Source organism: Diaphorina citri, unplaced genomic scaffold (assembly GCF_000475195.1).
Source record: "Diaphorina citri unplaced genomic scaffold, Diaci psyllid genome assembly version 1.1 scaffold2525, whole genome shotgun sequence".
NCBI classification, from domain to species: Eukaryota; Metazoa; Arthropoda; class Insecta; order Hemiptera; family Psyllidae; genus Diaphorina; species Diaphorina citri.
In genome coordinates this window covers 3006-17474 of record NW_007379946.1, presented here as the reverse complement: position 1 = coordinate 17474, position 14469 = coordinate 3006, and the positions used below count along the sequence as shown (strand labels likewise).

General features: G+C 40.3%; 1 protein-coding gene across 1 annotated transcript; it reads left to right on the top strand.

The window, feature by feature from the left end:
- The first annotated feature begins 213 nt into the window (after positions 1-213).
- On the top strand, positions 214-12914 carry LOC103519080 (protein neuralized-like). The gene is made up of 9 exons (XM_026830689.1): positions 214-406; positions 1038-1076; positions 1302-1471; positions 8261-8622; positions 8874-9207; positions 9478-9568; positions 10680-10942; positions 11364-11393; positions 12607-12914. The coding sequence occupies exons 1-9, from the start codon at positions 214-216 to the stop codon at positions 12907-12909; spliced, it is 1785 nt and encodes a 594-aa protein (XP_026686490.1). The 3' UTR covers positions 12910-12914.
- The last annotated feature ends 1555 nt before the right edge of the window (positions 12915-14469 follow it).

Genomic DNA, 14469 nt, shown 5'->3' with positions numbered 1-14469 from the left:
CATAATAATATGAATGTTAATGACATGCTATTTGTTCTATGAATGAACCACCAGGATACACTTTCCAAAATTTCTTGACCCACTCACAAATGAAATGAGAAGTTTCTCACCACTTTCTCCTTTACATGTACAAAAATATATGACGTTTGTCGCTAGGATAGGAACTATATGAGAAGTTTCTCACCACTTTCTCCTTTACATGTACAAAAATATATGACGTTTGTCGCTAGGAACTATATGATGGATATTGGACACATTATCAAGATACGAAATCTGCGATTCTCACCACTTTCTCCTTTACATGTACAAAAATATATGACGTTTGTCGCTAGGAACTATATGATGGATATTGGACACATTATCAAGAAACGAAATCTGCGAAACATGTGCGTCACCACACATTGGAGCGGGCAAATCTCTCCCCCTTTTTGATAATTCGGAAGAAATTAAAACGAAAAAAGGGGACAGAAAAGGAAGCCATTCCGTTATCCAGGGAGGAACCCGTGGGAATACCATCTGTCTCTCCTATAATAATCCAACAAATAACTATATCTTCAAGGTTTCTATGTAAGAGAGAAGGGGGAAGAAAATTAAATGCATCTCCAAGTAGAATTATAAGGGGGGTAGACATTGAAAGTATCGAGGGTAATGAAGAATATCGAACATCAGACATGTGGTTATGTTGTATTGAGAAAGTAGAATTATAAGGGGGGTAGACATTGAAAGTATCGAGGGTAATGAAGAATATCGAACATCAGACATGTGGTTATGTTGTATTGAGATATAGGGGATTTTTTGGGAGACTTGAAATTTTGGGTTTTTGGAGGTAAAGAGGTTTTCTTTTCACCTGGAGTATAGGTAGGCTAGTAGGTAGAATTTTAGAAAAATTTTGAGACTGGTAATCAAGGTCTTCTTTGGAAATTTTGTTCAGGACGAGGTGTAGGATTCTTTGTAGTGCTTAAAAAATGTAGGAGTACCCATTACAATGTGTTGCTAAAGCTAATTAAATAAATCGAAGTCAAAGCCTCCCTTTCCAGTGCGCCAAAATTTGAACGAGTCCCTCAGTTTGGTTACAGGTACAGGTGGGCTCTGGTTTATCGAATGTGACCAGAAACAGGAAGACATTGCTTCTAAGACCCGTCTCACACGTATAGTTACTGAAGAATCCTACAGTCTGCGCAGGTCAAACTTCTCCGACGACCGTAACTTGTGTGCCGGTCCTAAAGCACAAATACAGTGCAATATGGACCCTCTTAACTTTCCAAGTACTAATCGCCCTCGTTTCTTCTCTTGTGTTACAGCACCTCGTACGGGTTCTAACTCGGGTACCAATAATCTACCTCCCCTCTACTTCCATCAAGTGCATGGGGAGAACGTAAGGGTATCTCGGGATGGTACTGTGGCCAAACGGTACGAGAGCTTCTGTAAGGGTGTGGCCTTCAGTTCCCGGCCTGTCAAAATTAATGAGAAGGTGAGTTTAGATTCTTTATTTTTATTTAAGAGGTCTAATAGAGGGAACTGTAAAATGGTAAATCTGCGAAAGAACATGTGCGTCACCACACATTGCGAGCGGGCAAATCTCTCCCCCTTTTTGATAATTCGGAAGAAATTAAAACGAAAAAAGGGGGCAGAAAAGGAAGCCATTCCGTTATCCAGGGACACAGGGAGGAACCCGTGGGAATACCATCTGTCTCTCCTATAATAATCCAACAAATAACTGACCATTACTTAACATAGGAAGCAAAATACAAAATTTGTCGGAAACGTCTGAAGTGTTGGAAGTGTATGATCAGTCTGCGCGCTGCTTTATCGTCCCGAAAGCGAAGAGAGAAGGAACTTTATCTGTTTAGTACAAAATCCGCCCCGGGTTGGAAGCGAACCTGCGATGTAGTGCTTACAAGGCAGATGCGCTACCCTCCCAAAGCTAACTAGGAATTGAATTCTTTAATTCTGACCAATGGTTTTCCTCTGACTCAAATTTGACGGAATAAAATTGTTTGTCCATACCGGTGTATAGTAAAATATCAAACAAATGATGTTGAATTTAAAGACTACAAAAACTTCTCTTGTAATGTGGAGGAGAAAATTTGATGTTTCTGATGTTAGATTTCCGGTCAGTTCTGTCATAATCATAAAGTAATCTTTGATGTTAGATTTCCGGTCAGTTCTGTCATAATCATAAAGTAATCCCAAATCATGTGTCTACCAATGTTTTGTGTGAATAGTAAACATAAACACACACCCAACATGATTTGATTATTTCAATAAACTTTTCTCAATACAATCACTCTATCAAATGTCTTCCTTCATATTTGTCCATACCGGTGTAATAAAATGTCAAACAAACGATGTTGAATTTAAAGACTACAAAAACTTCTCTTGTAATGTGGAGGAGAAAATGTGATGTTTCTGATGTTAGATTTCCGGTCAGTTCTGTCATAATCATAAAGTAATTCCAAATCATGTGTCTACCAATGTTTTGTGTGAATAGTAAACATTTGTCCATACCGGTGTAATAAAATGTCAAACAAACGATGTTGAATTTAAAGACTACAAAAACTTCTCTTGTAATGTGGAGGAGAAAATTTGATGTTTCTGATGTTATATTTCCGGTCAGTTCTGTCATAATCATAAAGTAATTCCAAATCATGTGTCTACCAATGTTTTGTGTGAATAGCAAACACACACCCAACATGATTTGATTATTTCAATAAACTTTTCTCAACACAATCACTCCATCAAATGTCTTCCTTCATATCTGTTCGTAGGCTTTGAATTAACCCATTAGGAACATAATATCCACCCACTTGTGAGACTTTGTGTTGGGTTTGATTTCAAATTGATTTTTCACTCCGGATACGTAAAGGGTTAAATTTGCTGTAGGTTTGGAATCAAATCAAATTTGTCTTCTTGATAAAATATTGTTCAAGCCCATCCATGTTATAACCATTTCATATTATGTTACATTGTGTAGGTTAACCCAGACTTCCAGAGAGGCAGAATTTGAATGGGTGATTCTCAGATATGATTAACTTTTCATTCAATACTCAGATATGATTAACCGAAATCCGTCGCTTCGCTCCGGATTTCTGCTAGTAAATCCTTCATGGATTTCTGCTAGAAATTGAGATATAGGGGATTTTTTGGGAGACTTGAAATTTTGGGTTTTTGGAGGCAAAGAGGTTTTCTTTTCACCTGGAGTATAGGTATGCTAGTAGGTAGAATTTTAGAAGATTTGTGAGACTGGTAATCAAGGTCTTCTTTGGAAATTTTGTTCAGAACGAGGTGTAGGATTCTTCAAATTGAGATATAGGGGATTTTTTGGGAGACTTGAAATTTTGGGTTTTTGGAGGCAAAGAGGTTTTCTTTTCACCTGGAGTATAGGTAGTCTAGTAGGTAGAATTTTAGAAAATTTGTGAGACTGGTAATCAAGGTCTTCTTTGGAAATTTTGTTCAGGATGAGGTGTAGGATTCTTTTTATGAGTTCGCGCCAAGCAACTAAAATCATGCCACGAAACTTCTTGAATAGGCTAGGTATAGCCGTATAGCCAGGATTCTTTTTATGAGTTCGCGCCAAGCAACTAAAATCATGCCACGAAACTTCTTAAATTGGCTAGGTATAGCCGTATAGCTGTGATGTCCGAGGTAATAGAAAGCACCTCGGACATTAACCTTACCCATTGTTGGGGTTAATATCTTCAACCAACAGTAACACTAGCATTATCACAAGTCAATAGTCGAACATAACAAGTACCCAGATGTTCAGGAGATTTTTCTGACAACCTAACCAAAAAACCACGGCATACCTGCCTATCCCAATGATGAGGAAAACCACAAGAATATAAAGAATAAACTTGTGGGATATGGTTGAGATATTGAGACAGTTCCTGACTCTGATCATTGATCAGTAAAGTGGTAGAAAGTGCCTCAGGCAATCACCTTACCGTTGGTTTTCTGTTCATTGGTTTTGCTACCAGGTATATCACCACTATTACCAATATCAACAGCAATAACATGAACATTATCAACACAGTGGTGAGTTATACAGTATTTGTTAGGAATGTATGCGGTTGCGGTGACTGGAGAGGTCATCTGGACCTGTAGCTCGATGACCCAGGGTTCATGACTTGTGCTCAACATGAACTTTGATCACCTTACCGTTGGTTTTCTGTTCATTGGTTTTGCTACCAGGTATATCACCACTATTACCAATATCAACAGCAATAACATAAACATTATCAACACAGTGGTGAGTTATACCTACAGTATTTGTTAGGAATGTATGCGGTTGCGGTGACTGGAGAGGTCATCTGGACCTGTAACTCGATGACCCAGGGTTCATGACTTGTGCTCAACATGAACTTTGATCTCGTCCTATGGTCTTCTACTGACCTCGCATTGCACGAACCTTATCTGTTTAGTACAAAATCCGCCCCGGGTTGGAAGCGAACCCGCGATGTAGTGCTTACAAGGCAGATGCGCTACCCGCTACCCTCCCAAAGCTAACTAGGAATTAAATTCTTTAAATCTGACCAATGGTTTTCCTCTGACTCAAATTTGACGGAATTAAATTGTTTGTCCATACCGGTGTAATAAAATGTCAAAGAAATGATGTTGAATTTAAAGACTACAAAAACTTCTCTTGTAATGTGGAGGAGAAAATTTGATGTTTTTGATGTTAGATTTCCGGTCAGTTCTGTCATAATCATAAAGTAATCCCAAATCATGTGTCTACCAATGTTTTGTGTGAATAGTAAACACACACCCAACATGATTTGATTATTTCAATAAACTTTTCTCAACACAATCACTCCATCAAATGTCTTCCTTCATATCTGTTCGTAGGCTTTGAATTAACCCATTAGGAACATAATATCCACCCACTTGTGAGACTTTGTGTTGGGTTTGATTTCAAATTGATTTTTCACTCCGGATACGTAAAGGGTTAAATTTGCTGTAGGTTTGGAATCAAATCAAATTTGTCCTCTTGATAAAATATTGTTCAAGCCCATCCATGCTATAACCATTTCATATTATGTTACATTGTGTAGGTTAACCCAGACTTCCAGAGAGACAGAATTCGAATGGGTGATTCTCAGATATGATTAACTTTTCATTCAATACTCAGAAATGATTAACCGAAATCCTTAAGGCGTGTCCGTTCATGTCACTCACCCATTTAGTGGTCTTGCTCGGCGTAGCTTAACAAAAACGAACCGGAAAATAGCCTATAACCTTCACGGGAGTGCAAGCAATAAGTTGACAAACTTTTCATAACAATCGGATGAGCGGTTTGGCCAGGCATAAAGTTCGAACACACACACAAACAAATATTTATTTTTATATATTAGATGAATAGATTTATAGAGTTTTAACTATAAGATAACCACTGAACGGGTTACATGTCTGGTCTGAGACAGATACTGATATGACATCACTCACAGGAAATAGACATATACCCACGTTCTATAATTCCTGGTCCTTACAAAGCCTCGAACCCGACACCATCTACCCACACGGTACTTTTATTAGACGTTGGAAGTGTATGATCAGTCTGCGCGCTGCTTTATCGTCCCGAAAGCGAAGAGAGAAGGAACTTTATCTGTTTAGTACAAAATCCGCTCCGGGTTGGAAGCGAACCCGCGATGTAGTGCTTACCAGGCAGATGCGCTACCCTCCCAAAGCTAAATTCTTTAAATCTGACCAATGGTTTTCCTCTGACTCAAATTTGACGGAATAAAATTGTTTGTCCATACTTTTATAACTTTCTTCCCTATTACACCTGTTACCTGTTTGGTGGGAAAATTTCTCAACATGACGGTTTTTTCCTTCTTTCAATTCATTCAACTTCTGATTGATTTGGAGGCAATGGTTAGAAAATGGCGCATAATTGTTGTCAATATTTTAATTGCCTAGCATCTACCATGATGAAGCCTTGAATTTTTCAGTCTATTATGAAAAAGTAAAAAATATATTTGAAACAATACACTAGTACGTGTAGATGTCTACAACAGTTTTGTAAAATATCGAAGGGAAAAAACTCGAATTTAAAATTCAGCTCATGTAGGTCTACCTCATATTTCCGTTATAAAACGATGTAACCGTCAAATGGTAAAGAACTTGAGGAGATTAGAAACAGGTATTTTTATATTATCTTCTTAAACAGAGGGGTAGTTGGAACATCTTCAATGATGAGAGAGAGAGAGAGAGAGAGAGAGAGAGAGAGGTAGTTAAAGTAGACAAGTAAGTGAAAAAGGAAGTAAAAATCGTTAAAATTCTAACCGACATACAACACTTGATAAGTGATAGATAATGTTGTGGAGGGTTTGGTCTTGGAGAGAGAGAGAGAGAGAGAGAGGTAGTTAAAGTAGACAAGTAAGTGAAAAAGGAAGTAAAAATCGTTAAAATTCAAACCGACATACACATACAACACTTGATAAGTGATAGATAATGTTGTGGAGGGTTTGGTCTTACAGCTTTAGACAAGAAAAATTCCCCATCACTATATCAGCTAATCTTAGTACTGTATTTGTGATCATTTCATCTCGACAGTCAACAGTGTCACTATCTTTGGGGAAACCCTCTGAAAACCCCAATCAGACCCAATGGGTGTACTAAGCTCAATGATCAGTTCAAGGAACCCCTGAACGTTATAAAAACCTATGTAGGAGTTAGTACTGTCAGTAGGTATAGACATGGTACTTTGCAAATCGAACTATTCTTCAGCTTTAGACAAGAAAAATTCCCCATCACTATATCAGCTAATCTTAGTACTGTATTTGTGATGAAATAATCACTGTATTTGTGATTATTTCATCTCGACAGTCAACAGTGTCACTATCTTTGGGGAAACCCTCTGAAAACCCCAATCAGCCCCCGTGGGTGTACTAAGCTCAATGATCAGTTCAAGGAACCCCTGAACGTTATAAAAACCTATGTAGGAGTTAGTACTGTCAGTAGGTATAGACATGTAGGAGTTAGTACTGTCCAGCTTTAGACAAGAAAAATTCCCCATCACTATATCAGCTAATCTTAGTACTGTATTTGTGATCATTTCATCTCGACAGTCAACAGTGCCACTATCTTTGGGGAAACCCTCTGAAAACCCCAATCAGACACAATGGGTGTACTAAGCTCAATGATCAGTTCAAGGAACCCCTGAACGTTATAAAAACCTATGTAGGAGTTAGTACTGTCAGTAGGTATAGACAAATAGGAGTTAGTACTGTCAGTAGGTATAGATAGGGAGAGAGGGAGAGGGAACGGATGGGTGAAATAAATGTGAGTACAGCACATTACACAGGAAATTCATAATTTAAATAAAAAAAACCTGGATAAGAGATAAAAGCGTACAATGGACTGATAGTAGCATTGAGTATACTGTTTCTCGTGTTAGACAATAGACTACTAAAACCAACAGCAACAGCAGACATTTGACATTTAGGGGCTAGAAGAAACACTAACAGCAGACATTTGACATTTAGGGGCTAGAAGAATACAATACTAACTTGCTCTCCAGCCCTTGCTAGGAAATCTACTTCTACTAATTGAAGCCCCAACTTGCGAACCTACTTATTATTCTCTATGTACTTACCATTCATCAGATACATTCATAATTCACTCGTTATTTGTTCAGCGAATTAAATTATTCACCTATATTCATAGGTAGAGTACAAGCTATGTATTATAGTGTGGTAGAATATCGTCATGGGTTTGTTAACCGTATGCTCTCATTAGAACTCAGAACCGTATATGTTTAATTGAATATCTACCTTATAGTGTGGTAGAATATGGTCATGGGTTTGTTAACCGTATGCTCTCATTAGAACTCAAAACCGTATATGTTTAATTGAATATCTACCTCATCCATATTCCGTATAACGTATCTTATTAAACTATAATGATCTAAGCACACCTCACCTAATTTTTACCAGAGAGTATGTAATGTACCGTTCTACCGATTTGATTTTATAAAACAATCAAGGTCTAACACAAGACCAACTGTTCCAATATTATAGTAGTCTGACTGTGGGACTAAAAACTAGCTTGCAGTTTTTTAAACACGTTAAAGCCGCTACAAAAGAAGCTCCTCAAATCTAACCTAACCACTAATCCATTTTATATTGTGTTTTCAGGTTTACGTGAAACTGCTCGAAGGACTAAAAACTAGCTTGCAGTTTTTTAAACACGTTAAAGCCGCTACAAAAGAAGCTCCTCAAATCTAACCTAACCACTAATCCATTTCATATTGTGTTTTCAGGTTTACGTGAAACTGCTCGAAATTTCCACCAATTGGAGTGGTGTCATACGGTTTGGCTTCACAGCGAATGATCCTGCCCATCTCAAGTATGCACTACCCCGTTACGTATGTCCAGACCTTACTAACAAGCCTGGCTATTGGGCTAAGGCACTGGCTGAGCGGTTTGCTGATCAGGAGACAGTACTGTTCTACTATGTGACAGCGGCGGGTGATGTTCACTTTGGTATCAATGGAGAAGAGAAGGGAGTATTCTTCACGGGTGTAGAGACTCGGGGGCCGCTGTGGGCAATGTTTGATATCTATGGAAACTCTACCGCCATACAACTCATTGACTCGCGCGCGCAGCTCAACAATGCTAGGAGGTGAGTGGTGTACATTTGATATGGTGGTACGTTAGAGTTTGAATGAAGTTTTCGTATAAGAAGAGATTGAAAAGTTCCTTTACGCTTGTTACGCAGGAAAGTAATAACTGGGCTGAAAAGTCCATTTAAGTACGAAATATGGAAGATTTCAAAAGCATTGAAGCAAAAACCTAGAAACTTCCTATCTGTTATTTATTGAAAAAACACTCGAAACAAACCCCTAATCCCCCTCCTCTTCTTCTCCCCCACAGAGTGTCCACACATCTGAGCCCGGAAGAACTCTCCAGTCCCATCAACAACAACAGTAACATTGACCTCATGAACCGCTACATTGTAAACTCGATGGCAGCTATGAATGTTCATCCTCAGTCCACCCCAGCACCCCTACCTGAAGACACTCAGGTCCCCCTGAGGGCCCTGACTTCACCTCAGGATCTGGTGCCTCTACCCTTCCATCGTACTATAGGGCGTAATGTACGTCTGAGTAATGATAGGACCATCGCATCCAGACGTGATACAGAATTCAGTCAGGGATATGTGTTCACTGGCAGACCCGTGCAACTAGGAGAGAAGATTGTTATTCAGGTGAGTAAGACAAGGAAGTAAAAAAAAAAAATATATTTTTACGTAATATACCTATTTACCTGTATTATCCTTTCGTCAATTCTGTGATAGACACAAAATTACACTTAGCCTCGTGAGGACAATTGAGTTGAAATACCTACCAGCCAAAGGCAAAGAATAAAAGCCTCATATTATGATCTTAAGTTAATAGTTATAAAGGACTGCGTGCTGCCTCTCATATGAAAAGAAAATTATCTAACCTAGCCTACATATATGTTATTTTATTCTCAGGTTCTAGAGACCGAGTCTCGTTACTATGGTGCATTGGCTCTGGGCCTCACGTCATGTAATCCAGCCTCCCTCAAGCCTAGTGTCTTCCTTCTCTCTTCGATTTCGGGACGATAAGACCTTAGCGGTTACAGTTCCCTCTGTCAAACCTCTTAAAAAAAAAACAACAACAACAACAACTTGGGACTTCTTGTGACGGGGGTTTTACCCACCATTCAGCGACCTCAACCAGCCTGAGTGGCACCGGGAACCCAGCACGGTCTTCTCGCGATAAGGGGTTTTACCCACCATTCAGCGACAAGCTACCAGCTCCCTCAATTTAACCTCACCCAGCCTGAGTGGAGCCGGGAACCCCGCAGCACGCTACTGTCCAGATGGTCACCCTTCCAGGTACTTACTACGCGCAACGTTGCTTAACATCAGTGATCCGTGGGGGGAATTGGTACATTCAACGTGTTATCTTTGTTTTAAAACAGTCTTTTTTTCCCCCCAAGTGCTTGTTGGTACCTATTTCTCATAGCAACTTTACTCGCGGTCGGTGAGAGTCGATATTCTGAAATAACAACCATAGCCCTGAATGGGGTCAACGAACTACATCGGGTGTGATAAGGGCTTAAGTCTAGGTACTGATCCGTGTTCTATAAGCAACTTAACCCAGCACCACGCATAGCGTTGCTTAACATCAGTGATCCGTGGGGAAACTGGTGCATTCAACACACTATCGTCGCTTTTAAGACGATCTTTTTTCCCCAAGTGCTTGTTGGTACCTATTTCTCATCGCAACTTTACTCGCGGTCAATGAGAGTCGATATTCTGAAGAATGCGGTCAACGAACTACGTCGGGTGTGATAAGGGCTTAAGTCTAGGTACTGACCCGTGTTCTATAAGCAACTCCAGATGGTCACCCATCCAGGTACTTACCACGCGCAACGTTGCTTAACATCAGTGATCCGTGGGGGGAATTGGTACATTCAACGTACTATCTTTGTTTTAAGACAGTCTTTTTTTCCCCCAAGTGCTTGTTGGTACCTATTTCTCATAGCAACTTTACTCGCCGTCGGTGAGAGTCGATATTCTGAAATAACACCCATAGCCCTGAATCGGGTCAACGAACTACATCGGGTGTGATAAGGGCTTAAGTCTAGGTACTGATCCGTGTTCTATAAGCAACTTTACTAATCCCTTATGTTATTCTATTCTATCAGGTGAAGTAACAATGAGTCGCAATGGTTCTCCCCCCACCACCCTCATGCACGTAGACCATACACTCACACTCTGGGCGTTCTTCGACATCTATGGTTCTACACAGAAGATACGAGTCCTAGGGTCATCCCGTCTCTCTCTATCACCTCCTAGTAATGGTATAGCCCGGGGCCCCCACCCTGCTACCTCAGCATCTAGTCCCTGCCCTCAACCCCCTCCTCAGTCAGCCATCACGTCACGTAACCGCCAACCACCACCTGTACAGGTAAGTCTTTACTTTACTTCCGTTGTTAATACTATATATGTATGTATGTAGTATTCTTCAGACACATAGAACTTACTTTGAAGCCAGTCTAGTTAGCTTGAAACATAGAACTTACTTTGAAGCCAGTCTAGTTAGCTTGAAAGCTAACTTGTAAGCGCTAGGTCGCGGGTTCAATTCCCGCCCGGGACGAACTTTATCCTAAGCAGATATTTTTCGCTCTCGGAACGGATGGCTTTCTCCAATTCTTTCCTTTCCTCCTCCTCCTCCTCTGTTCGATTTCGGGAAAAAAAGACCCTTGTTAAAACTTCGCTTTGGAAAATGAAGTGTTGATCTCCATCTATCACCTCCTAGTAATGGTATAGCCCGGGGCCCCCACCCTGCTACCTCAGCATCTAGTCCCTGCCCTCAACCCCCTCCTCAGTCACGTAACCGCCAACCACCACCTGTACAGGTAAGTCTTTACTTTACTTTGCTTCCCTTGTTTATCCCTAGTATTCTTCAGAAACATAGAACTCACTTTGAAGCCAGTCTAGTTAGCTTGAAACATAGAACTTACTTTGAAGCCAGTCTAGTTAGCTTGAAACATAGAACTTACTTTGAAGCCAGTCTAGTTAGCTTCTTCAAAATGTTAGGTACATACTCATATGTTTGCTTCAAAATGTTAGGTACATACTCATATGTTTGCTTCAAAATGTTAGGTACATACATACTCATATGTTTGTCAAATTTCATCAAAATCGGACAAACTTTTCAAGAGTATCGTCAGGTCGTGGTTATGTACCGGGTTCAGTTGAGACAGGGTTTTGTTTCTAGGATCTGAGTAGAGTATGCATCAATCTGAAATAAATATTGGAAACATATGGCATTACGTTAAGTCTAGTGGTGACGCACTTGCTTGCCCTGCATTAGGTCCATAGTTTGATATACACAATGTGTATGTACGAGTGTTCTCGTGTTGACCCAGCATCTAAATGGGAATCGTATCGTGTCCCTTCTCGCCCATGTGGTGAGAGACATACTTCGGGATGGTCATGCTAAACCTGTGAAGTCTTTTCGATAGAATAAAGTTCCTATTATACCTATTATTCAAGACATGTTTTTTGCCCATAGGGTCTAGGCTAGATGACACCATTTGGTGCACAGTCCTGGGAGTTGATCTACCGAATCTAATAATACTTACCAACTTACGACAGCCATCTTTCAAATGATTACCACGTCCCAAGTCACGTAGAATTTTGATTGATTTTTGCGCCTGAAACATAAAATGGTTCTTATTAGATGTCGGGACAAAAGAAGAAATTGGGTACTTGAATTCAAAATGTTATCATTCCCAGAACGAACATTATCCGTTCAGGATAAAATATACCTCGGGCAGGAATCGAACCCACGGCCCAGCGCTTACAAGGCAGACGCGCTACCAACCAAGCTAACTAGCCTGGCAACGTCACTTTTAACAACTTGGGTCTTCTCGCGACAAGGGGTTTTACCCAACATTCAGCGACAAGCTACCAGCTCCCTCAATTTACCCTCAACCAGCCTGAGTGGAGTTGGGAACCCAGCAGCACGCTACTGTCCAGATGGTCACCCTTCTAACTAGGCTGGCATTTTTTATTTTTCCTATAACTATAAATCTAACTTGCCCCCGTTATCTCCTCTGTTTGCAGCCTGTCAACTCAGCCCCGGCGCCCCCTATAGACACTCGCAGTAAGGAACATCAGCAAGCAGTTCGCGACTGGGCAGAATCCTTCAACCTGTCTGCTAGCGGTAGTGGTACTGGCTCCACAATGGGAGGGTCGGCGGAGTGCACGGTGTGCTATGAGAAACCAATAGACGCTGTACTGTACATGTGTGGACATATGTGTATGTGTTATGAGTGTGCGAGACAGCAATGGCAGGGCAAGGGGGGTGGCCATTGTCCCATGTGTAGAGCAGTGATACGGGATGTTATTCGAACCTACAAGTCTTAGAGTGGAAGGATGAACCGCGCGGCCTCGGGTCTGCAGTCTTATGTTGACTTATCTAAACTGGATCTTCCTTGAAATTCTACTATTGTCTTTTGTACATGATCATAATCTTAGGCAGGGCAAGGGGGGTGGCCATTGTCCCATGTGTAGAGCAGTGATACGGGATGTTATTCGAACCTACAAGTCTTAGAGTGGAAGGATTAACCCCGCGGCCTCGGGTCTGCAGTCTTATGTTGACCTATCTAAACTGGATCTTCCTTGAAATTCTACTATTGTCTTTTGTACATGATTATAACCTTATTATTATTATTCTAGTCCATTTTGGACTTTTTGCCGAATTTACAAGCGCACGTTGAAATCCATATTGGATCAGCTGATGGGTCAAAAAGTCCTTGACTCAACATGTAGTTTATAGTGCTCTCGAACTAGTATAAAGTTTTTGTGGGAGAATCAAGTCCTTGGCTCAACATGTAGTTTATAGTGCTCTCAAACTAGTATAATAGTATAAAGTTTTTGTGGGAGAATTACCTAATGGCCAAGTTTCCGACATTTGAAAACAACAAACAAAGTTAACACGAGACTATAGACCCGGTCATAAGCTCTTGTGTCTATTCCATCTTATATGACATGAATCACTTGATATAACCGGTTGTAACTTTATTCTCAACTCTATCTGAAACCAAAATTTGACCAACCATATTTATTTTTTAAGTTTTTGTATTAAGTTTGTATGTTCATGAGTTTTAGATCTCACGTAGGGTGCCCGGGTATTCCTTCATATTCCAACTTCTAGTCCATTTTGGACTTTTTGTCGAATTTACAAGCGCACGTTGAAATCCATATTGGATCAGCTGATGGGTCAAAAAGTCCTTGGCTCAACATGTAGTTTATAGTGCTCTCAAACTAGTATAATAGTATAAAGTTTTTGTGGGAGAATTACCTAATGGCCAAGTTTAACCCCGCGGCCTCGGGTCTGCAGTCTTATGTTGACTTATCTAAACTGGATCTTCCTTGAAATTCTACTATTGTCTTTTGTACATGATTATAACCTCTGCTGTCTCCCATAAGTCATACTTATATTGAGGTGAGTTACTAGACCTTTTCTGTAGAACTGACCTTTTTTAAAAAAAATAATAATAATAATAATAAAAAGAGGTTTGACATAGGGAACTGTAACTGCTAAGGTCTTATCGTCCCGAAATCGAAGAGAGAAGAAAAACAGGATAGGAAAAAGCCAGTTGTTCCCAGAACGAACATTATCCGTTCAGGATAAAATATACCTCGGGCAGGAATCGAACCCACGGCCCAGCGCTTACAAGGCAGACGTGCTACCAACCAAGCTAACTAGGCTGGCATTTTTTATTTATTTTTCCTATAACTATAAATCTAACTTGCCCCATTGTCTCCTCTGTTTGTAGCCTGTCAACTCAGCCCCGGCGCCCCCTATAGACACTCGCAGTAAGGAACATCAGCAAGCAGTTCGCGACTGGGCAGAATCCTTCAACCTGTGAAAAAAATCGAGATTTTTTTTCTTCTGTTTTTGGTAAGAAGTTTCTTTGAAAT

Bases quoted from the DNA above. Each gene is read 5' to 3' on its own strand.
- LOC103519080 (XM_026830689.1), top strand. From the start codon at position 214: ATGACGTTTGTCGCTAGGAACTATATGATGGATATTGGACACATTATC. The intron at 9,208-9,477 runs GTGAGTAAGACA...TTTTATTCTCAG, and splicing joins GAGAGAAGATTGTTATTCAG to GTTCTAGAGACCGAGTCTCG. The intron at 11,394-12,606 runs GTAAGTCTTTAC...CTCTGTTTGCAG, and splicing joins GCCAACCACCACCTGTACAG to CCTGTCAACTCAGCCCCGGC.